At 43.7% G+C, this 27,439-nt stretch overlaps 1 protein-coding gene across 3 annotated transcripts in view; it reads right to left on the bottom strand.

Moving 5' to 3' along the window:
* Nucleotides 1-26,760, bottom strand: part of CLIC5 (chloride intracellular channel 5) — a 191,804-nt gene extending 165,044 nt beyond the window's left edge. The window contains exon 1 of one of the 3 annotated variants that reach the window (XM_075598545.1): nucleotides 25,979-26,760. In XM_075598545.1, the coding sequence (XP_075454660.1) occupies nucleotides 25,979-26,470 (492 nt within the window). In that variant the 5' untranslated portion in view covers nucleotides 26,471-26,760. Of the gene's footprint in view, nucleotides 1-9,063; nucleotides 9,194-25,978 lie in introns of those variants that run through there. The other 2 variants (XM_075598544.1, XM_075598547.1) reach the window with 2 other exon arrangements.
* Nucleotides 26,761-27,439: the final 679 nt, after the last annotated feature.

Genomic DNA, 27,439 nt, shown 5'->3' with positions numbered 1-27,439 from the left:
GGGAGATACTGTGGGATAGTCACACAGGGGAGATACTATGGGATAGTCACACAGGGGAGATACTATGGGATAGTCACACAGGGGAGATACTGTGGGATAGTCACACAGGGGAGATACTATGGGACAGTCACACAGGGTCACACAGGGGAGATACTATGGGATAGTCACACAGGGGAGATACTATGGGATAGTCACACAGGGGAGATACTATGGGACAGTCACACAGGGGAGATACTACGGGATAGTCACACCGGGGAGATACTATGGGATAGTCACACAGGGGAGATACTATGGGATAGTCACACAGGGGAGATACTGTGGGATAGTCACACAGGGGAGATACTATGGGATAGTCACACAGGGGAGATACTATGGGACAGTCACACAGGGGAGATACTATGGGATAGTTACACAGGGGAGATACTATGGGACAGTCACACAGGGGAGATACTGTGGGATAGTCACACAGGGGAGATACTATGGGATAGTCACACAGGGGAGATACTGTGGGATAGTTACACAGGGGAGATTCTATGGGATAGTCACACAGAGGAGATACTATGGGACAGTCACACAGGGGAGATACTATGGGATAGTCACACAGGGGAGATACTGTGGGATAATCACACAGGGAGATACTATGGGATAGTCACACAGGGGAGATACTGTGGGATAGTCACACACGGGAGATACTATGGGATAGTCAAACAGGGGAGATACTGTGGGATAGTCACACAGGGGAGATACTGTGGGATAGTCACACACGGGAGATACTATGGGATAGTCACACAGGAGAGATACTGTGGGATAGTCACACAGGGGAGATACTATGGGATAATCACACAGGGGAGATACTATGGGATAGTCACACAGGGGAGATACTATGGGACAGTCACACAGGAGAGATACTATGGTATAGTCACACAGGGGAGATATTATGGGATAGTCACACAGGGGAGATACTATGGGATAGTCACACAGGAGAGATACTATGGGACAGTCACACAGGGGAGATACTGTGGGATAGTCACTATGGGATAGTCACACAGGGGAGATACTATGGGATAGTCACACAGGGGAGATACTATGGGACAGTCACACAGGGGAGATACTATGGGACAGTCACACAGGGGAGATACTGTGGGACAGTCACACAGGGGAGATACTATGGGATAGTCACACAGGGGAGATACTATGGGATAGTCACACAGGGGAGATACTATGGGACAGTCACACAGGGGAGATACTGTGGATAGTAACACAGGGGAGATACTATGGGACAGTCACACAGGGGAGATACTGTGGGATAGTCACACAGGGGAGATACTATGGGATAGTCACACAGGGGAGATACTATGGGATAGTCACACAGGGGAGATACTGTGGGATAGTCACACAGGGGAGATACTATGGGACAGTCACACAGGGTCACACAGGGGAGATACTATGGGATAGTCACACAGGGGAGATACTATGGGATAGTCACACAGGGGAGATACTATGGGACAGTCACACAGGGGAGATACTATGGGATAGTCACACCGGGGAGATACTATGGAATAGTCACACAGGGGAGATACTATGGGATAGTCACACAGGGGAGATACTGTGGGATAGTCACACAGGGGAGATACTATGGGATAGTCACACAGGGGAGATACTATGGGACAGTCACACAGGGGAGATACTATGGGATAGTTACACAGGGGAGATACTATGGGACAGTCACACAGGGGAGATACTGTGGGATAGTCACACAGGGGAGATACTATGGGATAGTCACACAGGGGAGATACTGTGGGATAGTTACACAGGGGAGATTCTATGGGATAGTCACACAGAGGAGATACTATGGGACAGTCACACAGGGGAGATACTATGGGATAGTCACACAGGGGAGATACTATGGGACAGTCACACAGGGGAGATACTATGGGATAGTCACACAGGGGAGATACTATGGGATAGTCACACAGGAGAGATACTGTGGGATAGTCACACAGGGGAGATACTATGGGATAGTCACACAAGGGAGATACTATGGGATAATCACACAGGGGAGATACTATGGGATAGTCACACAGGGGAGATACTATGGGATAGTCACACATGGGAGATACTATGGGACAGTCACACAGGGGAGATACTGTGGGATAGTCACACAGGGGAGATACTGTGGGATAGTCACACAGGGGAGATACTATGGGATAGTCACACAGGGGAGATACTATGGGATAGTAACACAGGGGATATACTATGGGATAGTCACACAGGGGAGATACTATGGGACAGTCATACAGGAGAGATACTATGGGATAGTCACACAGGGGAGATACTATGGGATAGTCACACAGGGGAGATACTATGGGATAGTAACACAGGGGAGATACTATGGGATAGTCACACAGGGGAGATACTATGGGATAGTCACACAGGGGAGATACTATTGGATAGTCACACAGGGGAGATACTGTGGGATAGTCACACAGGGGAGATACTATGGGACAGTCACACAGGGGAGATACTATGGGATAGACACACAGAGGAGATACTATGGGATAGTCACACAGGGGAGATACTATGGGATAGTCACACAGGGGAGATACTATGGGATAGTCACACAGGGGAGATACTATGGGATAGTCACACAGGGGAGATACTATGGGATAGTCACACAGGGGAGATACTGTGGGATAGACACACAGAGGAGATACTATGGGATAGTCACACAGGGGAGATACTATGGGATAGTCACACAGGGGAGATACTATGGGATAGTCACACAGGGGAGATACTATGGGACAGTCACACAGGAGAGATACTATGGGATAGTCACACAGGAGAGATACTATGGGATAGTCACACAGGGGAGATACTATGGGATAGTCACACAGGGGAGATACTATGGGATAGTCACACAGGGGAGATACTGTGGGATAGTCACACAGGGGAGATACTATGGGATAGTCACACAGGGGAGATACTGTGGGATAATCACACAGGGAGATACTATGGGATAGTCACACAGGGGAGATACTGTGGGATAGTCACACACGGGAGATACTATGGGATAGTCAAACAGGGGAGATACTGTGGGATAGTCACACAGGGGAGATACTGTGGGATAGTCACACACGGGAGATACTATGGGATAGTCACACAGGAGAGATACTGTGGGATAGTCACACAGGGGAGATACTATGGGATAATCACACAGGGGAGATACTATGGGATAGTCACACAGGGGAGATACTATGGGACAGTCACACAGGAGAGATACTATGGTATAGTCACACAGGGGAGATATTATGGGATAGTCACACAGGGGAGATACTATGGGATAGTCACACAGGAGAGATACTATGGGACAGTCACACAGGGGAGATACTGTGGGATAGTCACTATGGGATAGTCACACAGGGGAGATACTATGGGATAGTCACACAGGGGAGATACTATGGGACAGTCACACAGGGGAGATACTATGGGACAGTCACACAGGGGAGATACTGTGGGACAGTCACACAGGGGAGATACTATGGGATAGTCACACAGGGGAGATACTATGGGATAGTCACACAGGGGAGATACTATGGGACAGTCACACAGGGGAGATACTGTGGATAGTAACACAGGGGAGATACTATGGGACAGTCACACAGGGGAGTTACTGTGGGATAGTCACACAGGGGAGATACTATGGGATAGTCACACAGGGGAGATACTATGGGATAGTCACACAGGGGAGATACTGTGGGATAGTCACACAGGGGAGATACTATGGGACAGTCACACAGGGTCACACAGGGGAGATACTATGGGATAGTCACACAGGGGAGATACTATGGGATAGTCACACAGGGGAGATACTATGGGACAGTCACACAGGGGAGATACTATGGGATAGTCACACCGGGGAGATACTATGGGATAGTCACACAGGGGAGATACTATGGGATAGTCACACAGGGGAGATACTGTGGGATAGTCACACAGGGGAGATACTATGGGATAGTCACACAGGGGAGATACTATGGGACAGTCACACAGGGGAGATACTATGGGATAGTTACACAGGGGAGATACTATGGGACAGTCACACAGGGGAGATACTGTGGGATAGTCACACAGGGGAGATACTATGGGATAGTCACACAGGGGAGATACTGTGGGATAGTTACACAGGGGAGATTCTATGGGATAGTCACACAGAGGAGATACTATGGGACAGTCACACAGGGGAGATACTATGGGATAGTCACACAGGGGAGATACTATGGGACAGTCACACAGGGGAGATACTATGGGATAGTCACACAGGGGAGATACTATGGGATAGTCACACAGGAGAGATACTGTGGGATAGTCACACAGGGGAGATACTATGGGATAGTCACACAAGGGAGATACTATGGGATAGTCACACATGGGAGATACTATGGGACAGTCACACAGGGGAGATACTGTGGGATAGTCACACAGGGGAGATACTGTGGGATAGTCACACAGGGGAGATACTATGGGATAGTCACACAGGGGAGATACTATGGGATAGTAACACAGGGGATATACTATGGGATAGTCACACAGGGGAGATACTATGGGACAGTCACACAGGAGAGATACTATGGGATAGTCACACAGGGGAGATACTATGGGATAGTCACACAGGGGAGATACTATGGGATAGTAACACAGGGGAGATACTATGGGATAGTCACACAGGGGAGATACTGTGGGATAGTCACACAGGGGAGATACTATGGGATAGTCACACAGGGGAGATACTGTGGGATAATCACACAGGGAGATACTATGGGATAGTCACACAGGGGAGATACTGTGGGATAGTCACACACGGGAGATACTATGGGATAGTCAAACAGGGGAGATACTGTGGGATAGTCACACAGGGGAGATACTGTGGGATAGTCACACACGGGAGATACTATGGGATAGTCACACAGGAGAGATACTGTGGGATAGTCACACAGGGGAGATACTATGGGATAATCACACAGGGGAGATACTATGGGATAGTCACACAGGGGAGATACTATGGGACAGTCACACAGGAGAGATACTATGGTATAGTCACACAGGGGAGATATTATGGGATAGTCACACAGGGGAGATACTATGGGATAGTCACACAGGAGAGATACTATGGGACAGTCACACAGGGGAGATACTGTGGGATAGTCACACAGGGGAGATACTATGGGATAGTCACACAGGGGAGATACTATGGGACAGTCACACAGGAGAGATACTATGGGATAGTCACACAGGGGAGATACTATGGGATAGTCACACAGGGGAGATACTATGGGATAGTCACACAGGGGAGATACTATGGGATAGTCACACAGGGGAGATACTGTGGGATAGTCACACAGGGGAGATACTGTGGGATAGTCACACAGGGGAGATACTATGGGATAGTCACACAGGGGAGATACTGTGGGATAGTCACACAGGGGAGATACTATGGGACAGTCACACAGGGGAAATACTATGGGATAGTCACACAGGGGAGATACTATGGGATAGTCACACAGGACAGTCACACAGGGGAGATACTATGGGATAGTCACACAGGGGAGATATTATGGGATAGTCACACAGGGGAGATACTATGGGACAGTCACACAGGAGAGATACTATGGGATAGTCACACAGGGGAGATACTATGGGATAGTCACACAGGGGAGATACTATGGGATAGTCACACAGGGGAGATACTGTGGGATAGTCACACAGGGGAGATACTGTGGGATAGTCACACAGGGGAGATACTATGGGATAGTCACACAGGGGAGATACTGTGGGATAGTCACACAGGGGAGATACTGTGGGATAGTCACACAGGGGAGATACTATGGGACAGTCACACAGGGGAAATACTATGGGATAGTCACACAGGGGAGATACTATGGGATAGTCACACAGGACAGCCACACAGGGGAGATACTATGGGATAGTCACACAGGGGAGATATTATGGGATAGTCACACAGGGGAGATACTATGGGACAGTCACACAGGAGAGATACTATGGGATAGTCACACAGGGGAGATACTATGGGATAGTCACACAGGGGAGATACTATGGGATAGTCACACAGGGGAGATACTATGGGATAGTCACACAGGGGAGATACTATCGGATAGTCACACAGGGGAGATACTATGGGACAGTCACACAGGGGAGATACTATGGGATAGTCACACAGGGGAGATACTATGGGATAGTCACACAGGGGAGATACTATGGGATAGTCACACAGGGGAGATACTATGGGACAGTCACACAGGGGAGATACTATGGGATAGTCACACAGGGGAGATACTATGGGATAGTCACACAGGGGAGATACTATGGGATAGTCACACAGGGGAGATACTGTGGGATAGTCACACAGGGGAGATACTATGGGATAGTCACACAGGGGAGATACTATGGGTTCCGTTTATACTGTGTTTTATGCGAGACGATATCCTTGTAGCCTTTGCAGCTACTGACCGACTTTAAGTACTATTGCTAAGTTTGCTGTACACTGTACAAGCACCCCTAAATTCTTATCTCCAGCAAGGATTGACCTTATTTTGTGCCAGTTTAGGCTTTAGGTGTTGTTCATAAATGCTTAAACTGGACATTTATCTGTATTAAACCTAATCTGCCATTTACAAGTCCTTCTGCAGAAAATGTACATACAACCTACTCTGATTTTCATTCCTTACATAATTTGTGTCGCCAGTAAAGATGAGCTTTGCTCTTTACACTATGCCTATCTAGAGGTTATCAATAAACAAGTTGAAAAGCAGTGGCCCCAGTACTGAACCTTGAGGCACTTCACGTCTAGCCCAAACTGAACTCTCTGTTTCCAGGTTAGGGTTACCAGGTGTCCAGTATTAAACTGGACTGTGCTGTATTTGAAAGCTCAGTCCATTAAAAAAATGAGAGGTAATACTGGATATGTATGTGTTTGATATTACCTCTCTGGACATAGTGACCTGACCGGCTTGGGGGGGCCACAGGATTTCCCAGAGCAGGGAGAGAGCAGGGCTTTTGGGGGCTGGGCAGCTTCCTCCATCCTGATTGGGCTGCTGCTGGGTAATGCAGCCAATCAAGAGGAGGTGTCAGGAGCCTGGCTGTGGGGTCAAGGAGAGGAGGAAACAGCATGGAGATGGGAGGTGTGTACATGCCTCGTGCGTGTAGCACCTTTAACCATTGTGTCCAGTATTTTTGGAAAAGCCACCTTACAACCCTATTCCTATTCTTCAGTCAGTTTTAAATTGAGGTGCATAACCCGGCACCAGACAAATTTCCTTTGTTTTGTACATTAACCTCAGGTAGCACTAACTCAAAAGCCTTTTTGCAAAATCTATATACAGATGTAGCAATCGTTATTATATGGTACCTGTTAAGTGTTAACGTGTTACGGTGGTAAATGGAGAATGCGTTTTTACGGAGCGACTCCATTCAAAGATAACCCGTGCCAAAAGCCATGCAGAAAGATCGCATTAACCTACTGTATGATCTCCTAACATGTGCATGGGTGCAATTAACATGATCTATATTCCTACTTACAGTACTTTCTCAAAGAACCAAGAAAGATTAGTTTGGCATGACTTACAGTATCTCTCATGAATGCATTAATATAACTGGGAAAGCGTGTAAAGTCCCACATCTCCATGCCGCCTTCCTGTGCAGACGACAGACAGCCAAACTCGATGCCAATACAGTGGAAAACGAGAGTATTATTGCCACTAGACTAACTATTTTAGAATCAAACATATTTATTGGCATAACAAAAATGGAGGTGCTGAAAGCGCTTTCGCTATATAATATTTACTGACATGATTACACATTTGTATTCGAAGTGATAATAAAAACTATTCAAGAGCTGATGTATAAATGTAAGCAAAGTGCAAGAAACATTGATTTTGATGCACTGCACCATGTATTACTTTGACTATGTTGACACAGATCGTTAGCAATGGAGGTTTACTTCACACAAAGCTGGCAGATTTGTCTGTTGTTAATAAAAGCTGACAAAAGACACACATTAAGGTGACACTCTCTTAACTTAAATGCAGCATAATACTCATATGGAGGTATAGGAACCTCCTGTATATACCAGTTGTTACTGAAGTCCGAGTGGAAGCATCAGGCATCCCAACGCTTAACTACTGCAGAAAAATGACAAATTATTTTCATATAGATTGTGCAACATTTCTACCCCACAGGGGCAGAGTTGAACGCAAATCACGTACAAAACAAACCCAAACCCCGAATGTTGATGATATCATCCGTGTGATGCTTGTTCTGTGTCATTGCGACACACGCCATCAAATACTTCCCCATGAATATGAGGAGAGAGACAGGGAGTAGACCAGGGGTCTCAAACTCAGTCCTCAAGGGCAACCAACAGGCCAGCTTTTATTGATATCCCTGCTTCAGCACAGGTGGCTCAATCAGTGACTCAGTCTTTGAGTGTAATGTACAAAGAATGTAATGAGTGTATCCTCAGGCCCATCCCAAGCAAGAAAAATATAATCTATATACCAATTATATTTATATAAATGTATGGGAAAAAGGTAAATTAAAAAAAAAAAAAATGTTTCCTCAAAATGTAGCAGGTAAAGATGATTGTACTAGGGGCAAAAATACTCCCCATCGTGGCACAGAGTTATGATGACAAATACATGGTAACATTAAATGAGCAGGGTTATACATTCATGAACGGTTACAGATAATATATGATTACAGGCGTATGAAACAGTTACACACCAGATGAAAATTGTATTTGTAAATATGTTTTCTTCCAATTTAAAATAACTCGTACTGTATGTACAGATGTGTCCCGCTCAGTATCTGATCATTTCTAACTCATTACCTTGCTGTCCCTAAAGTACCCTCCAAAGTGAACTTTCTACCTGGCCATAAAAAGATAAGAGCAAAAGAAGAAATGCCCAGTGGCATTACATAGCTGGTACATTTAAGATATTTCTTTCCGCTGATTCCATATTGTTAACATGAAATCTCTCCCAGACATACCTCAGTATAACACAGAGTTTCCACAGTATTGTCTTCAGCGGCTTAAGGCTAAGGCCCCACTGCACGCACCTGCACGCCTGCCTTGTGTCCTGGCGATGCGTGCACGGCATTTCACCGCGATCTACGGTCTGTAGGGAGATTTTTTTTGGTGCGCGGCGATGCCGGGGGGGGGGGGGGGGGGCCGCCATGACTGCTGGGAAACATAGGGCTGGAGAAGAAAGAGACCGCTGGAATACACAGGGCTGGAGGGGAAAGAGACTGTTGGGAGACCCCATGCATGGCCCACCGCCTGTTCTGTGGACCCAATGCCCATGGGATTAACCCCTGCATTAACCCCAATATTGCCCGAACTGCAGAGAAGGGTCTTTGCCTCCCTGATATATAAACATGAGAGAGTTTTCTTTGGAATGAGACTCTCCTCTCTCATGCGGCAGATTACAACCCCCTCCCCCCCCTCACTCCCTACAATAACTACTCTGTTCCTCTCAAGCCCCCCGACACAAATCGCAGGGCAGGAGCGACCCTCCTCTCTGATTGGCTCCCTGGCGCACCATGTGACGCATCACCGCACGGGATCACAATCCTGTTGTAGCCCCTACTGGCTGACGCGGCACAGTGCGCAGTGAGCCAGGAAGCGAGGCGTCCCCAGGGACAGCTAGGGAGGAGGTAAGGGGTTGGTGAGAGGAGCGCACGCGGCTGCAGCGGGGGACCTGCAGCCTCCGGCTGCAGCGGGGAACTAACCTTAGTTGGAGTCAGTAACAATAAGAATGATTATACAGCACTATATACAGACTATCAAGGAGAAGGAATCAGGCCGTTGCCATATACTATTGTTGCTATAGAAAGCACTGTGTTCCCCTACGATAGAGACTACTACTTTATCATTACTCCTTCTCCTTTGACAATGGCCTTACATAAATGACCATTAATGGCAAACTCCTCACCACGATACAGATTCTTTATGGAGAATTTTACAGGTATACAGGCATACCCCGGTTTAAGGACACTCACTTTAAGTACACTCGCGAGTAAGGACATATCGCCCAATAGGCAAATAGCAGCTCGCGCATGCGCCTGTCAGCACGTCCTGAACAGCAATACCGGCTCCCTCCCTGTACCGAAGCTGTGCGCAAGCGGGGAGACTATAGAGCCTGTTATATATGCGTTATTTACATCAGTTATGCACGTATAGGATGATTGCAGTACAGTACATGCATCGATAAGTGGGAAAAGGTAGTGCTTCACTTTATGTACATTTTCGCTTTGCATACATGCTCCGGTCCCATTGCGTACGTTAATGCGGGGTATGCCTGTATGTCCACAGAGTACGATATAAAATGATAAAAAAATTCCTAAGTAAATAGTGTCACTACCATGATAAATAGTTACCAAATGGATAAAGCAATTCAGTCTCACATTCAAACAAAGGAGGAAAGCTACGATCTTTAGTTTACAACATGGAGCCCAAAATAAGTTCTAAAAGGGTCTGAATGTAAGTTCGCTTTCCTCTTTTGTTTTTGTTGATTACATAGGCAATTATGATTTTGTGCCTTGTCTATGCTAATGGCCATTGACAAAATAATATTGCTGAAATGAAGATACTGTTGAGATATTACTGAAATGGACTGGGGGGGGGGGGTCTCTGGAGAAGGATTGAAAGTGATGTTCAGTTTCCATTTTGTAAAAACTGTTGTTTTCAGTATCCATTTTGTGAGTAAGAATGTGTATGTGGTGTGTAGATGGGAGGTTTCGCTTCTAAGTAGATTTCCGACTGTGACTAAAGTAACGCCTACATTCTTGTGGTAGTGTGTACCAGGTACCTATTCATGGCCAGTTTTAACCAGGTCTAATGAGCTGTAAGATGATTGGTTTAAGAATTTAGGAGTGGTTAGTATAATCTGCCTAGTAACACATTTTAGACAAAGGAAATTAAATGTATAAAGAGGCTGTCTGAACACTCCCTGGCAGAGAGAGTCTTGTAGACTTTTGAATGAGTATGATCATACTTTGCAATAAACTACTTATTATCAAATGAACCCCATTTGTCAATTTGGAACATTGACACCATGCAAAGTACTGTATATTTAAATGAGTCACATCCCACACGGCAGTTCATAAGACCTATATTGAAAGAACAAGCCTAAGGTACCTAGTTACTGGAATAGTGTACTGGAGTCAGACCCAACAGGATTAGATCTCACAACCTTTGCTACCCTGGGCATCAGTGTGAGCTAAATCAACTGATGGCTAGCATCCCTGCTGCTGTCTACTACCAAATAGCAAGGGATAGCTATTTTGTTCTACTTTGAGTAACATGTTTATCACATTTGATGTGGATGTAAAAAGCAAAATAAATATTGTGTTATGCTGAGACAACCTCTCCAGCAGTTGATGCATAAATCCTGTGGTGCTGCAGTATTCTCCAGAAAGGCAGATTAAATGTTCTTATTTTGCACTTCCCTATAATAATCTTATTTGATTTACTGCAAAATAAACAAAGAAGACAATTGAACCTTTCCTACAAACAATGAATCCCAGTTAGTACAAACTCTTCCAGGCACTATTGCACGTCCAGTCACATATCAGATAACCCTGGTGTTTTGCAAACAACCTGAGTGTTACATAGAATTCTAAAGTAATCACACTTATAATATACGGTATACTTTCTATGTATCAGAAAGCTACAGTATAGAATATATAATTAATGACAGGTCAAATGCCCCTCATAACATCTCCTAATGAAAATGTATTGGCCTTTGTGATCATTTAGTGGTTAGCAGCAAATAAATGACAGCTTTTTTTTTTAAGCAAGACTTTCTAATTGCTGGTTTGCTAAGTGCCTTAAACATACTGGCAAATATTTCCTATTTATCAGGAAGACTGCCTTATACTGTAAATGCAACTGTAGTGGTCTTCATTTCCCCCCTTAGTGGTATACAGATGCGCAGACGAGTATTCTAAAACTTGCATTAAACTTGCCTTGGAAAATCTGGGACTATCACCAACAAGACCCAGGTACATGCTGGGTAAAACCTGGGTATATCCTGGGTACATGCTGGGTACATGCTGGGTACATGCTGCAAACATTTCAGTGACATTACTGCAGAGACTAATGGCCCATTGGATTAACACTGCAGGGGTCCCTGGCAGTCCCATTCAGTTTGAATGAGACTGCCAGGGACCCCCGCTGTTAATCCGATGGGCCATTAGTCTGTCTGCAGAAATGTTACTTAAATGTTGCAGCATGTACCCAGCATGTACCCAGCATGTACCCAGGATATACCCAGGTTTTACCCAGCATGTACCTGGGTCTTGTTGGTGATTGCCCAGCTTTGTTTTAGAATATTCGTCGGCACTACAGTATGTTGTAAAATGATGGGCACACATTACCACTGAATCCCAGGGATATTTTCGGTTTTCACACACTACACCTGTAACTAAAAATAAGGATCTACAGTATATGAGCTCTCGTGGAAGATGAAAATGTCTCCCCACATCTCCATGACATGGGGTTTCACATGCTGCCTACAGTAATACTAAGTACATAACCCTGCTTCTTCATCAACAGATTAGTGCACTCACACCTTATTGCTTCCAATAGTACACCATGAATGTCTATTGTGCTTATTTAATCCCATCAGTTTAACTACAAATAATTATACCGATGTTTCAAGCACACAAATTGTCCATAACATAGAAAATGAAAGTAGATAATGACCATATCGAATATGCTTAAGTTGCAACACATTTTTGATGTACAGATGTAGCCAAGTTTATTGCAGCTGCAGACCCGTTCTAGTGGGATACTCTATGATATTATCATTTTATATCATTTTATGGAAAATCCGTACTATTCTGCATTATAACATGATATTCTGCGCTATGAGCGGGTGCAATAACCCTTGGCTACATCTGTATTTTACTCAGTAGGACATTTCAAAATCAATTTACATCATTCTTATATCCTGCCACATTTTGTACGTAACAATAAGTAATACTTTAGTTCCTCTACTCGAGCTTAATGGATCTACTGCCAAACAATTCCTATGGAAGTCCCATAACCTATACACCTTGCCACACACAAAACATTTCTGTTTAATGGGTACTATACAAGAGCTTTTACAGGACCCAAAACATGTAGTGTACCTTTAAATAGGTACAGTTTGAATGCATTCATTAATTAAACTTTTTTTTATTTTGTGCACACCAAGACATTACAAGACATTACAGCAATGAAAGGCTTGAAGCTGAGGTATCACATGCATATCAACAAAATGAAATACTGTACAAAACAAGAATTGGGTTATTATCAAATTATTGACCTGGAGTCACCTGCGATGTGTATAGATGGTGCCTCTCGGCCTGGTTATTACAGAGTGGAGTTGACAGGACTCATGATTCTGGTTGCACTCAGGATCTCCTTTATTCAGATCTTCCATGGCAGGCGTCACACGATACAATCACAAGTCAAACATTCACCTGAGACCCTTACATAAAGGAGAGTAGAAGAGGGCTCTGTACCGCATTATTTCTCCTTCACAGCTCTCTGCGGATATGGGGTTTCTCACACACTATCAGAATTGTTTGTAATTATCCTGCCTGCCTCTCTTTTTATCCACACCTTCCCCGTCCCCACAGCATCCCCTTCCCCCTCCATGCTGTTCCTTGTCACCGTCTTACACCCTTCCATGTCTTCCAACTCTTTCTCACCCTACCTTATATACAGTACATCTCTGTTTTGTTTTTTGTACCTTGCTCTCCCTTACACTGTTTTAGCCATAGATTCTATTGTTAATCAGAATTGCCGACCTGAGGAAGAGAGGAGAACTCTCGAAAGCTTTTCCTATGACATAAATTGTTAGTCCAAATAAAAAAAGTATCACCTAATAGTGAAGTACTCATATATTCTGCACTATATATATATTGTGAAAGAGTCACCGTCTCTATCTGCTGTAGCACATCAGTGCACATGTGCTATCTGTAGCACATGTAGTTCCCAGCATACAAAGTCAAATTCCTCTTGGGCAGGGGCTACCTACAGGTGCAGTTAATTAGCAGAAGGAGCTGCACGCAGAGAGAGATAGCTTTCCCCAGAGAAGGAGGAGAGAGAGACGTCTCCCCAGCCAGGGAGAAGCTGGCTGACACAGTCCCCCTAGGCTCGCTGGACTGTGGTCGCAGAGACTGCTGGGACTGTCTGGGTTGTACATCCAGGAAGAGTGGAAGCAAGGCTGTCATGTCCAGGTGTTTGGATCCACAGAGAGATTTCCATGACTCTCATGGGACCGAGTCCCCAACAAACAGATAAGGACTGTGATAGTGACATTCATATGGTATATCTGTAAACCGTGTTATATGTTTTCCGCTGGGAACCAGTTTAGTTGGCCGCCGACAATTAGAGAGGCTGTTGTTTAGGCAGACTCCTATATAGGAGTAGTTGTTTATTTTATGATTTGTTTTGCCTTAAAAGGACGGTGTGCCTATGAGTGTGCTATTTAACCCCTGTACATAAACCGCGTATAAAGAAATACAGAGTTTCCTGCCTTAATCTGAGGCACAAGGTCTTGCAACGTGACGGAGGTGTCATAATTATATATATATTATATATATTATATATATATAATTATGACACCTCCGTCACGTTGCAAGACCTTGTGCCTCAGATTAAGGCAGGAAACTCTGTATTTCTTTATACGCGGTTTATGTACAGGGGTTAAATAGCACACTCATAGGCACACCGTCCTTTTAAGGCAAAACAAATCATAAAATAAACAACTACTCCTATATAGGAGTCTGCCTAAAAACCAGCCTCTCTAATTGTGCCTCAGATTAAGGCAGGAAACTCTGTATTTCTTTTCTTTTAATGTAACTCAAACTCCACACAAAGTTTGGTGGCTGTATTTTCTGTGCAATTTTTTTTTTTTATATTATTTGTACCATTTGGGGGACCGACCTGAGAGTTCTTCCTATATAAACTTATAGTGTACAGGGCTTTTAAAATCTTGCAGATCTCTTCGTCAAGTGAACACGTAACTTTGTGCTCGTGCATTTCATAAACTCACTAATTAGGAATTGCGTACAAACAACTTTGAGATACACCTATGTGTAAATGTTTTAACTTTACCTGCTGCTCACTGGACATTTAAAGACAGACCCAACTTGATGCTACAATGTTATTTGTTCTAACAAAGAAAAGGACACTTTAGCAGGGAAACAACTTATGATTCATAACCAAGTGCTGTATATTTGTAAGGCTCAGTCTTGTGAATATTATAATTTATTTTATTCGTAGATAACACCAAACATGTACTGTATGTACAGTTGGACGATGCAATTTCTTATAACCAAATGTTTTGTGCAAACATTATCTTTATTGGCTTATACAGTATATAGAGAGAGAAAGAAAGAGAGATAGATAGATAGATAGATATTATACAAGTATATATGTGTACACAAATCAAAGTAACATGGTAAAAGTAGAGCGAGAAGGTGGGCAAAGCTATACGGAGAGTTAATGAGTTATTTATGAAAATATGTCAGTGGCAAAACGAGTGTAATATACTGTATTTAGCAATCACACGTCAAGGGCGACTGCGCCTTATAAAGTTGGATTGCTGAGTAAATGGCACTGTGGATTGCAGTCAAAAGACATGAAAAAAATCCTTCCACTCAGACACCAAACGGGAAGCTGAGGCAGGAGGTGCGTGTGTATCTTGGATGCCCATTTTTATGACGCTCACATACAACACAAAATCTATGAAGTGTTCTGGAGCATGATTGGTTACCATGGAAACGGAGAATGCCGGGATTGGAATTTTGTAATCAAATTGAAGTGGCTTTGATTGCGTGCTGTCCAATTTTACACTGATAACAGAGGCACGACGAGGCTCTGAGGTGTAGTGGAGACAGTTTTTACCGTCTAGTTTCTCAGTGTATCCATGGTGATCCATCTGTCCTTTGCCTTTAAATTGATTTACAATTGTTATACTGTTAATCTTCTTAGTATCAATGCATCAAACAATATTATACATATTTTGATGCTCAGATGCAAAACTCAGTAGATATACAGTACTGTACAGTACAGCCTCATAACAGCCACAACAGTGCTCCAACGCCTCTTACTGCTCCATATAACTCTATATAAACACTATATAACTGCTCCTCAATCTTGTGCAACTTAACCTCTTCGATGGCAGAGGTTCCAGCTCCACGTTGGCTCAGGAGGTGAAGGGGTTGACACATCGCCCTGTCACCATTTTTTCAGTTGAGAGAATAAAATAATACCAATAAATCTAAGAAAGGAAAGTTCGACACTTGGCTCGACACTCAGCCACCAGCCACTTTGCCATTGTAAATTCATTTAAGGGGTTTAGGGTAAGGTATTTGGTTGAGGGGTTTATGGTAAAGCGTTAGGGTGAAGGGTTGGAGTAAGGGGTTAAGATTTTTAGGTTAGGGGATAAGAGTAAAGGGTTAGGGTAAGAGGATATGTTTTTTAGGTTAGAGGATTAGGGTAAAGGGTTAGGGTAAGGGGTTAAGATTTTTAGGGTAGGGGATTTGGGTAAAGTGTCTAGGGTAAGGGGTTAGTGGTTAAGGTAAGGGGTTTGGGTAAGGTGTAAGGTAAAAATGTTTTTAACATACGTATGTCACCTATTGACCATTAAAGCTTCAGTTTTAGCAATATCCTGCATATGTGTTTTTTTTTTAATAAATCAGTTCTGTAGTAAGAAAAAATACTTTTAGCATTTTCTGTTTTAAAAAACAACAACTTTGAAAGACCAATTTTCTTGTATTCTATTTTTAAAAGCATGCTTGTTGCTATAGCAACCATTTACATTCCCCATATTTAAAGATGTTGCCAAACTTTGCCGATCAATAGACGGAGAATGAATTGACCGGCAGCTATGCAGTTCTTTAGGTAAGTAGAGATTGCCAAAATGAAACTACAGTATTGAAGTAAAAAAAAAAAACCTGAAAAAAAAAAAAAACCGGGAGCTTGAACTGCAGCTTTAAGTGATATATTAAAGCTTGTGTAAATATTGAATTATTTGGCTTCTTGCTTGTTTCAATCCATTGTTGCTTGAGTTGCTGAAATCTCACAACCATCTACTACTTTGTCATTTGAGCACAGAAAGGTATTATCTGCGCTAAAATGGGCAAATCTACATAGACACACAGTATACTGAAAGGTGGCTGATCCTCCACGGAAATACTGTATATAGGGGCATCCGTGGCGAGAAAAAAGACCATCAAACCCATAAACTTCATCCCCCAGTTAAAACTCTCATCTTTTAAGTGTATGCCAATTGAGCAGATTAAACCTCTACCAAGAGTGGATTTTGAATGAATTATTCTTGTTTTTCGAAGAGTAAGTTATTCATTTTTGTTTAAAAGAAAATTCTGCTATTATATTTAAAAGAGTACATTTCCTCCCCCAATGCATTTCCTATCTCAGAGGAAGTACGGTATATTACAAGAGCAAAAAAGTTGTGTATGCTGAGCACGCGCATTGTAAGTGAGACTTCTTTGTGTTCTGTCACAGAAATTGTACTTGTGGTGGTGACCTTTTTAATTTCATGAAAGAGATGTGAGAGTATAATTTATTTGATTTATTTTTGTGTCGAAATTTCCATACGGTCACTTGAAATACATGATATAATTGACTTATTATAACTAAAGTAAGATACATATATTTTGGATAGTAAAGTATCTAAATGCCGTTACTCTCAAAAGTCATTAAAGCTGCAGTTCAAGCAATATCCTGCATGTGTGTTTTTTTTTAAATAAATCAGTTCTGTAGTAAGAAAAAATACTTTTAGCATTTTCTGTTTAAAAAAAAAAAACAACTTTGAAAGACCAATTTTCTTGTATTCTATTTTAACAAGCATGTGTGTTCCTATAGCAACCATTTACTAAGGCACTGCCCCTTCATGTCCTGTCACAAGCCCTGGCACACCCCTTTGTGAGTGAGCCCTGCCCTCCCTCTTGCACATGTCAGTGGAGTGCTCATGAATATTCATGAGCTTCCACTGAGTGACAGAAACCGAGGAAATACATTCCCCAGATCTAAAGATGTCGCCAAACTTCGCCAATCAATAGACGGAGAACGAATTGACCGGCAGCTATGCAGTTCTTTAGGTAAGTAGAGATTGCCCACATGAAACTATTGAAGTAAAAAAACAAACTAAAAAAAAAAACGGGAGCTTGAACTGCAGCTTTAATTCAATGTAAATCATAAAATAATGGGATGGTTTTTTTAACTCACTGAGATATATATTTAATGCATGGGTATAAGTATTTTTCTTATTTTTTATAAATACGCATTGAATGGGCTTTAAAACTTTCTATGGGGTGCTATTGTGTCATAGTTCTTGTGTTGCAATCATTGTATTTGGTATGTTTACTCCAGCTATGTTTACTCACACCACAGATATCCAGGGAGATTCTGTCTGTGTGGCACTCAAGTTCATTTCTCCAGAGAGAATAACTCTACAGAACATAAATATAGACTTCTTCCTTTTTATGGGTCTTTCACACTAGTTTTATTTGGCACTGCCACCAACATTTGAAAACAGAACCTACAACATGCAACTGCCTCAATTACTCTTCTTCATTTTAATTCAAGGTTTCATTATAACCTCCTTATAAAAAGCAACTGACACCTCCCTTGTGAATCTTAAGATTTCTTTCTCAATATGCCAAACCAACAAGAACTATAATTTAACATGAACAATAAATGACCAGGCATGTTACCATATTAAAATGGTGTTTTACAATGTGTATTACATATAACTTTTCATGGTATAAGCAGAACCACTGACATATTGAACAGGGTACATTTTTATCGTAGTCTCACTGTTACAACACCAGTTCAATAGGGCACATGATAACCCCTTCAGTACCCTCATGATGTACGTAGTACGTTATGGCACTTTTGTTGACTTTTCAGCAGATCATGGACAGTGAATGGGGAGGTTTTCTCTCCCGTTTATGTCACTGAATCTACGTTTCCGATCATATGGTCTCAAAAACCGTGCAACATCACCCGACTCCCGCCCCCTCCCCCCCTCGATGACAATGCAGCTTCCTATTGGCACACAGGACCTGTGAAATTTGGCGGCCATTTTGATCCCCCTAAAGGAGAGGAAACTACCAGCAACTAAAGAATCTCAGAAACTGGGGGGGTTTCCTGGAGCTAAGAAATAATGTGGCTAAACTCTGGAGGCCCCCATGTTCCGAATGCTGGGGAAAAAATCCGAAGGTAAGAATGAAAAACAGACATGAGCGATTGCTAGTTCAATTTTAAATAACCTTGGTCTGTAAAAAGAAACAACCATAACTTTGTTGGGAACAGTGTAAGCATGTTAAGACTTGTTTGAGTTACACCAACCGTGGTTTAATTACCATTGTTTGCAGAATACCTGATAATATGTGTGTACTTAAATTAATATGAGCCAGATCAAATGTACACAAACTGTTCTGTAATACACCGAGACTCGTCAGTTCTCTCAATGAGTCACATTTCTTCACTGTTTCAATTCGACAGACCTTTGTTCTCTAAACAATCCATATGTGATTGGTCAACTTCACAACTGAACGCTTGTGCTTTGCAAATGGACTGTTTCCCAAAAAGACGCTTTGTTAACAAATTCTCCTTGTACCAATGACAACCAAATGCTGTTCCCCGTGCTATGCACAGATAAGCACATGGTAATCAGCACACATACCTAAGCAGACGATCCAGTGGATACTGAGATAGATTTTTGTTATAGACTCTGCCTGAAGAGCACTGTATGTATTTACTTTATCTTGAATTTTGAGCCACAAGATAGAATACCCATGAGTATATGATAGCGTACCCATGTTTTCCACTGGTCCTCTGAACCTGCATCATTCACCTTCATTAACCTTCACAGTCACATCATACAATGGGTAAGCTGCAGAAAAGGATTCTGGGTAGTGTTATGCAAATTGGCGCATTATGGGCAAAACGTGCAATCTGTTTTACAATGCCTGAGTAACTTGTATATTACTTCTGTCTGTGTTTTAATTATTATGGTGAATTAGTATCTTATAATTTACAGTTCTATCGTTTGCATATACAATAGTTAAAAAATCATTCAGTGGTGTCAAAAAATGTATATAGGGCTACATCTTCTAAGTGTTATGTAGCACATGCACCCGCCCCCCACCCCTCTGGGAGATTTAGTTGTGGCTATTGTTAGGTGTGGTGCTGGTTACCTGTTTGGCACAGGATAGCTGAGGTACCCACAATGGTATGGGGGAAGACAGGCAGACATTTAGGGATCCCTCTGGTTCTTTCCTTCTTGGTGACAGCGCCTCCAGATATAAGGGGCTTCAGCATTGCTGAAGGGGGTCCCTGCTATGACAGCCCTTACTCACAATACTCCCTCCACGCAGACTGCCGCGGAGTCAGAAGTATAACTGAGGGTGATCTTTATTATAGCAGCCACTGCAATGTTGCTACAGCGAATGCTTTAGTTGGTAAGGTAGATCCCTGGCTTCTGGATGGTACTGGCCTGCTGGTATAGTGAGGCCTCTCCGGATTAGGATAGTGCCTCAGCCCATGAGGGACTGAGCACATGTCTCTCTCTCATGCTGGGAGGAGAGTTCAGAGCTTCTACTCCATGAGGAGATAGTTGGAACCCCAATCACAGACTGAACGACCCACCCCTAAAGGGCTGAACTTCATACTATAATTTAGGCACTTCCTTCCTGTAGCTCAAAGAGGGAGGGCCCAGCACATGCACCACCACTTCTGTCACTCAGGAAGACAGCATGAGGAGGGGAAAACCCCATAGGCCAGCCTGTCACTGTCTGTGTCTTACTAGAACTTACATTACAGGGTGGGTATAGAGCTAGCTGGACCAGCCATCGCTATACAGTAGTTACTTCACAAAACACTTTGCTGTCTTATGCAGTAGCACTACTTAGTCAATTTGGGCAATAATGTAATGTGAACAATTATTGACTAGTGCATATTGATTATATATTTCACTTGACAAACAAAACCAAAAGTTCATACTGTTAACCCTAAGCACTGAGTGCTATTAATGCTAATTGTCTAGATGTCACTTTCAGCGTTGAACGCGATTGGAACAGAAGTGAAGAACTATTAACTTCTCTTCACGTTATTGGGGACTTGTTGCTTGTTACTTGTTTTCTTGCTTTTTCTGCTACCCCAAGCGTTCAGGTGGTTTGGATCCCGAAGATCGGCAGCATTCGGGGACATACTAAGTCTAAATGTGAGTTAAAGCTACAGAACAAGCAATATCCTACATGTGTTTCAGCACTGTACTATGAGAAAATACTTGTAGCATTTTTTTTAAACAACTATGAATGACATTTTTAATGTATTATAATGTAACAAGCATTTTTTGTGTCTACAGCAAGTCACATCACTTCCTTTTCTGAAACAGGCTGTGGCACACTTCTTATTGAGCCCTGCCCTCTCTCTAGCAGTGCACCAATTGTATCTAGTGACTGCCTGGTCACATGATCTTCCTCACAGAACTTTGCCTTTGGTCCTCTTCTGCAACACTGACAGCCATTTAGTGAACCCCGTGCCTAATCTTCACCAATCAATCACAGGAGAACGGATCGATCTGCAACTTAGCTAATTACTTATCATTGTGTGGATTGTATTGATGTTATGTTAAAGGGAAAATAAATGTTTAAAAAAAAAAACGTAGCTTGGACAAGCTCTAGCACTGGTGCAATACAGGGACACCAGCTCCTTTCTATTCTGTTTATTAATGTGTGCAACATTTTCAAAGTACTTAAAACATGTCTACCAACTATCTCCAAGTCAGCAGCATGATTATGATCCAGGTTGTTTTATCCTCAGACTTTTATATATAAAGTTGCAACAGATGAAGCCACCAGTATCCGATGGTTTGCCTTGGAAATTTGGGGCAATCTCCCAGTAAACTGCAACATTTCTGTGAGATTTCTGCTGCCAGACTATTGGCCCATCGGATTAACACAGCGGGGGGGTCCCTGCAGTCCAATTCAAACTGAATAGAACTGCAGGGACCCCCGCTGTGTTAATCCGATGGGCCATTAGTCGGGCTGCAGAATCTCCCAGAAATGTTGCAGCATTACTGGGAGATAGCCACAGTATTTTCCCAGGCAAACCATCGGATACTCGTGGCTGCATCTGTAACTAGACCAGTAATTACACAGCTAGAAATAGATCGTTATCAACCTACTGATCTGGAGCTTATTGGCACATACTGTATACAGCAGCAAAGCACCTGACAAAATTACCAGGGCCCTAGACTACAGCTGGGGGCCTGGGCAGATTTGTTAAGGAAGGAAGTGATGACTTGTTGGATAAGGGGGGAGGGGGGTAGACGATTTATTGACTGGCCAGTGGTTTCACGCAAGGTTGCTAAGCTTGGAGAGGGTGGCAGTGGACTCAGTCGGCTGGTCCCCTTCTTCCTCTGGGCTGGGGGAAATGTCTGTATCCTCATGTCGACGGCCCTGGCAGTTTTTCCACAATTGTTCTGCTTTCAGCACTATCATAGTTTAAGGAATAAGGCCAAGAGGGGGTGGTATAATAAGGGGAGGTACAATAGGGGGAGGTACAGAAAACTGCAGAGATGGATCCGCATTAACTGCTTGTCACGACAATAACAGTTAGCGTAGGATTGAGCTCCCACTCCCCTTATCAGTGCTTAGTGAATACCGGCCATAGTCAGAGTGAGCTGGGACTCTCTTCTCCTTTCCTTGTTCTCTGAAATGTAATTTTTGCAGTGTTTTACATTTTTATTTCACTGGCGTAAGGGGCTATTACCCCCATACCAATTGTTCTTTGCTTAATGTGTGTATAAAACAGCTGCAATTTTACATTCCCACAGTGAATATTAGTTAGATATAGAGAAGTGGGTGGAGTGTGTGGACAATAATACTTTGGGTGAGTAAATGCCGAGTAAATGCCGAGTGGCATGTAAGCAAAGTACTAGTACAGTAAGTCAGGTGCGAAGCTAATAGGGAATAGGGGATACATTAGTTACCTTAGTCAGTGTTCCCGGAGCCAGACTACAAGTAGGGGAAAAGCACAGCAGAGAAGGCTCCAGTGCAGCTTTTCCCTTCTTATAGAAGCCATTGTCGGTGGCAAGACCACAGCTCCATGTAACCGGAGCTCCAGGACAAGAGTTGCGCTACCTCTGCAGACGTACAGATGTAGCAAGACTTCGGGGCTACAGTCATGCGTGGTCACACATCGTGGTGGTCATGGCACTGACGGATTAACACTGCGGGTGGGGGTCCAGTTCAGAAGCATGGACCCCACTCAGCGTGACCGCGGCAGACACTATCCCCTGCGCTGCTGACTTTTGCTTGTTCATCTGTGACACTGAAGACTGTAACTCTGGCTACATCCGTGTATTTTATGGAGACCAAAAAACAACGCACAACGCAAATAGTGAAGTATGAAAGTAACAAGTGTATATTAAAATAGGGGATAAATATTCTGCGTACATCAAGGTATTAGGACATAAACATTGAGTGTGTTAAACACACAAGTTACCACTCGGCGGCCGCTCATACAGGAGTCAGGAGTATGTTTCCCTTGGCAGGCGTCTGGGAGAGCAGCTGCGATGCTTTTCCTTCCTAGAAACACCTCTGCATTCGGTCACCGTCTCTGTGGGAAACTCCCCTCTGGTCAGCTGGGCTCCAGACGGACCGAGCAATCTGCAGCCTGCAGACGCACGGGGAGGGTCCCCGGATTGGTCAGTCAGGACCTGGGTGGTTTGCAGAGCTCTCCGTTTAGTGCAGCCACAAGCAGGGGTGAACTGGCTGCGAAGTGACGTCACAGTGGCGATTACAAAAGTACACAGCAAAAGTGGAAAAAAGTCTCTAAAGTGCCCAAATTGCACACATAGGATAGAGTAGCAATAAAACACTTGGACCAATTACATCCTACATGTTTCGTAGTCACAACTACTTCATCAGGGAATGTAGTTGTGACTACGAAACATGTAGGATGTAATTGGTCCAAGTGTTTTATTGCTACTCTATCCTATGTGTGCAATTTGGGCACTTTAGAGACTTTTTCCCGCTTTTGCTGTGTACTTTTGTAATCGCCACTGTGACATCACTTCGCTGCCAGTTCACCCCTGCTTGTGGCTGCACTAAACGGAGAGCTCTGCGAACCACCCAGGTCCTCACTGACCAATCCGGGGACCCTCCCAGTGCGTCTGCAGGCTGCAGATTGCTCGGTCCGTCTGGAGCCCAGCTGACCAGAGGGGAGTTTCCCACAGAGACGGTGACCGAATGCAGAGGTGTTCCTAGGAAGGAAAAGCATCGCAGCTGCTGTCCCAGACGCCTGCCAAGGGAAACATACTCCTGACTCCTGTATGAGCGGCCGCCGAGTGGTAACTTGTGTGTTTAACACACTCAATGTTTATGTCCTAATACCTTGATGTACGCAGAATATTTATCCCCTATTTTAATATACACTTGTTACTTTCATACTTCACTATTTGCGTTGTGCGCTGTTTTTTTATCTCCATTTCTTCAGTGTTTGGGGGGTGCCGAGCCACCCCCTGTTTAATAGCAGCAGACGCTTTCTATATCACATTACACGGTTATGTAAAAAAAAATTATTTTTTCACACTGTGGTTTTTTTGTGGTTTTACCAGTTGAGTAAAAATTAGAAGGGTATATGGTAATACACATTGTATCACTGATTATATTAGAGGTTTATTAGTTGCGCACGATATATTTGCTTCAAATAGAAATTGTGGTTAACTTTTCCCAGATTGACGTTACGGTCCAAACGCCAATTTCTATTTAACACAGTACACGCGTGTGCTCTCTTCTGTGTCCCCAGTATCTCTCATAGATTGCCGTGATCCCCCCAGCTACAGACAGCACCCGTGGCAGCATACACATACAGTAGCACGAGTGCTCCTTCCTTGTATATAGAGATATTGTAGCTAGCCCTTTTCTACCATCTTTTTAGTTATCCTGATACAGGTGGCATGTTGACCTCCCATCTCTGCATTTATCATCTTGGCATAAAGATATATTTTACCCGTTCTTCCCCCATTTACCCGTTCTTCCCCCATTGACCCGTTCTTCCCCCATTTGCTATGCATACAGTACATATATTTCAGCTTCTCTCCCAATCACTATATAGAGAGATCACTGCTGTATAGTTCAGGTTTTTTTTTAATCTCTCTCCCCCCCCCCCCTTTAGTTATGTAATTGTTACTGGGCTTCTCTTACACTAGTTACATAAATATATTGGTATATTGGGGTCTTTCCCTTCTTTAGTTACTTCTTATAGACATATTGGTACAGATGTAGCAGGCGTTATTCAACCCGTAGGCGGGAGAAGACACCATTGTTTTGAATCAGCCACGCGCAAGATGGGTTGGGACAAACACGCTATTTCATCCGTGGAGTGTGCCATCAAGGGTAATAACTTCCGCTACATCTGTATATTTCATCTCGTTACTTATACAGCTGCACCTGCCGGTTTTAGAGCATTTGCCATGGAAAATCTGTGACTATCTCGCAGTAAGGCTGCAAGATTTCTGCTGCACGCTGCGAGATTTCTGCAGCCAGACTAATGGCCCATCGGATTAACACAGCGGGGGTCCCTGCATTTGAATGGGACTTCCGCGGTGTGAGTTCTACCGGGCTGCGACTCCCATTCAAACGCAGGGACCCCCGCTGTGTTAATCCGATGGGCCATTACAGCCTTCTGTGGACCATCTCAAGAGTTACTGTGAGATAGCCACAGATTTTCCAAGGCGAGTGGACTAAAACCGGCAGCTGCATCAGTATAGGCTTTTGGTATACTTCGGTATCTCCCATTAGTTATATAGATGTATTGGTATATACTGTATCAAATGGTTATATTGCGGTCCCTCTACTCATTAGTTACCTTGACATAGAGGGAGATGTCAGCCTCTTCCGTGTCATTGTCATCTGCCTCCAAGCTGCGGTTGTTGTTGTTCAGGTGTCCAGAGGGGTCCAGCATGCGGGTGTGTAGCCCGATGGGTGGGATAAACTCCCGGGGAGAGGTGGGAGAGGTGGGGTATGAGGAAGAGGTGGAGTAGAATGGAGGTCTTGAGCCACCAGGGGAGGTGGGAGTAATAGAGTTGACAGGGGACAAGGGTATATTATTCTCCAGTTGTCTCTTGCCATTAAGAGAGCGCAACCTGGGGCTCATCATCATACCGTCCTCCTTGCCTCTTTCCTCGTCCTCTTCTCCCCCGAGCTGTGAGGATGGAGTAGTTGATGCCCCACTCAGGGGTCTTTCAGGGCTCAGGTCCATACTGTCTGGGCTGCTTGGGATGTAGTAGATCCTCTCATCTTCACCTTTAAGCCACTCTTGGGGCAGCGTAGCTTCATAAATGGGCACAGCATTCTGCATGGCTGGTAGAGAATGTGCCAGTGACAAGTCACGTTTTATTGGTCCTGTTCTTCAGATGCCAGACAAGTCTGGGATTCAGGTGACAATAACAGGAACAGTGATTGACAGGTTTGAGTTGCGATTGACAGGTCTCAGTTATTGATAGGACACAGCTGGGGGCGACAGGTGCAGTCTTCTTGCAACAGTTCCGGACTGAGAGTGACAAAGATCTCCTAAGGACTCTTCCTATATGTATTGTCAGGTGCTACCAAGTAATGATTTACAGACAGCAGCAGCAGCCTCTACAACAGCAGAGAGCTCAGTGTGCAGAAAGTGTGCTGACTACAGACTATGCCCAGGGCAAGGGAGGGGCCAACCTACTACAAACAGTGAGGTGCAGGGTACAGTCTGCCAGTGCACACACAATCACACACACTGCAAAGTGAGCAGCAAACACAAAGCAAGACAGAAACAGCACACAGTAACACAGGAATACAACAGCACACAGTAACACAGGAATACAACAGCACAGAGTAACACAAGAATACAACAGCACACAGTATCACAGGAATACAACAGCACAGAGTAACACAAGAATACAACAGCACACTGTAATTTAATTAAAGAACCAGAACCTATCCAGCATTTAATAGCTACAGTTCCGTCCCATCCTGTATTGCATCTTTCCTTTAGTTTGGTCTCATTTATAACCTTATATGTTTTTCTTCTTTTTTCCTTTTTGCAACTGTGAAGCCCATTGGAATAAAAGCCCTATATATAAATAAAATTATTATTATTAGTGATGTACCGAGTACCGGGTAATTACACGGTACCCAGCTTACCCAGCGCTTTTTCAGCTACCCGGAAATTACCCGGCCCCAGCAGCAGGGGGCTGGAACCGACGCCGGGTAATTTCCGCGTTCTGCACTCTGCTCCCTCGGTCCTACTCTTGGAGAATGACAGGAGCAGAGCAGCTGAAGACTAAAAGAC

The sequence above is a fragment of the Ascaphus truei genome, chromosome 4, assembly GCF_040206685.1.
Source record: "Ascaphus truei isolate aAscTru1 chromosome 4, aAscTru1.hap1, whole genome shotgun sequence".
In the NCBI taxonomy this organism is placed as follows: Eukaryota; Metazoa; Chordata; class Amphibia; order Anura; family Ascaphidae; genus Ascaphus; species Ascaphus truei.
This window is presented reverse-complemented; position numbering and strand designations above follow the sequence as displayed.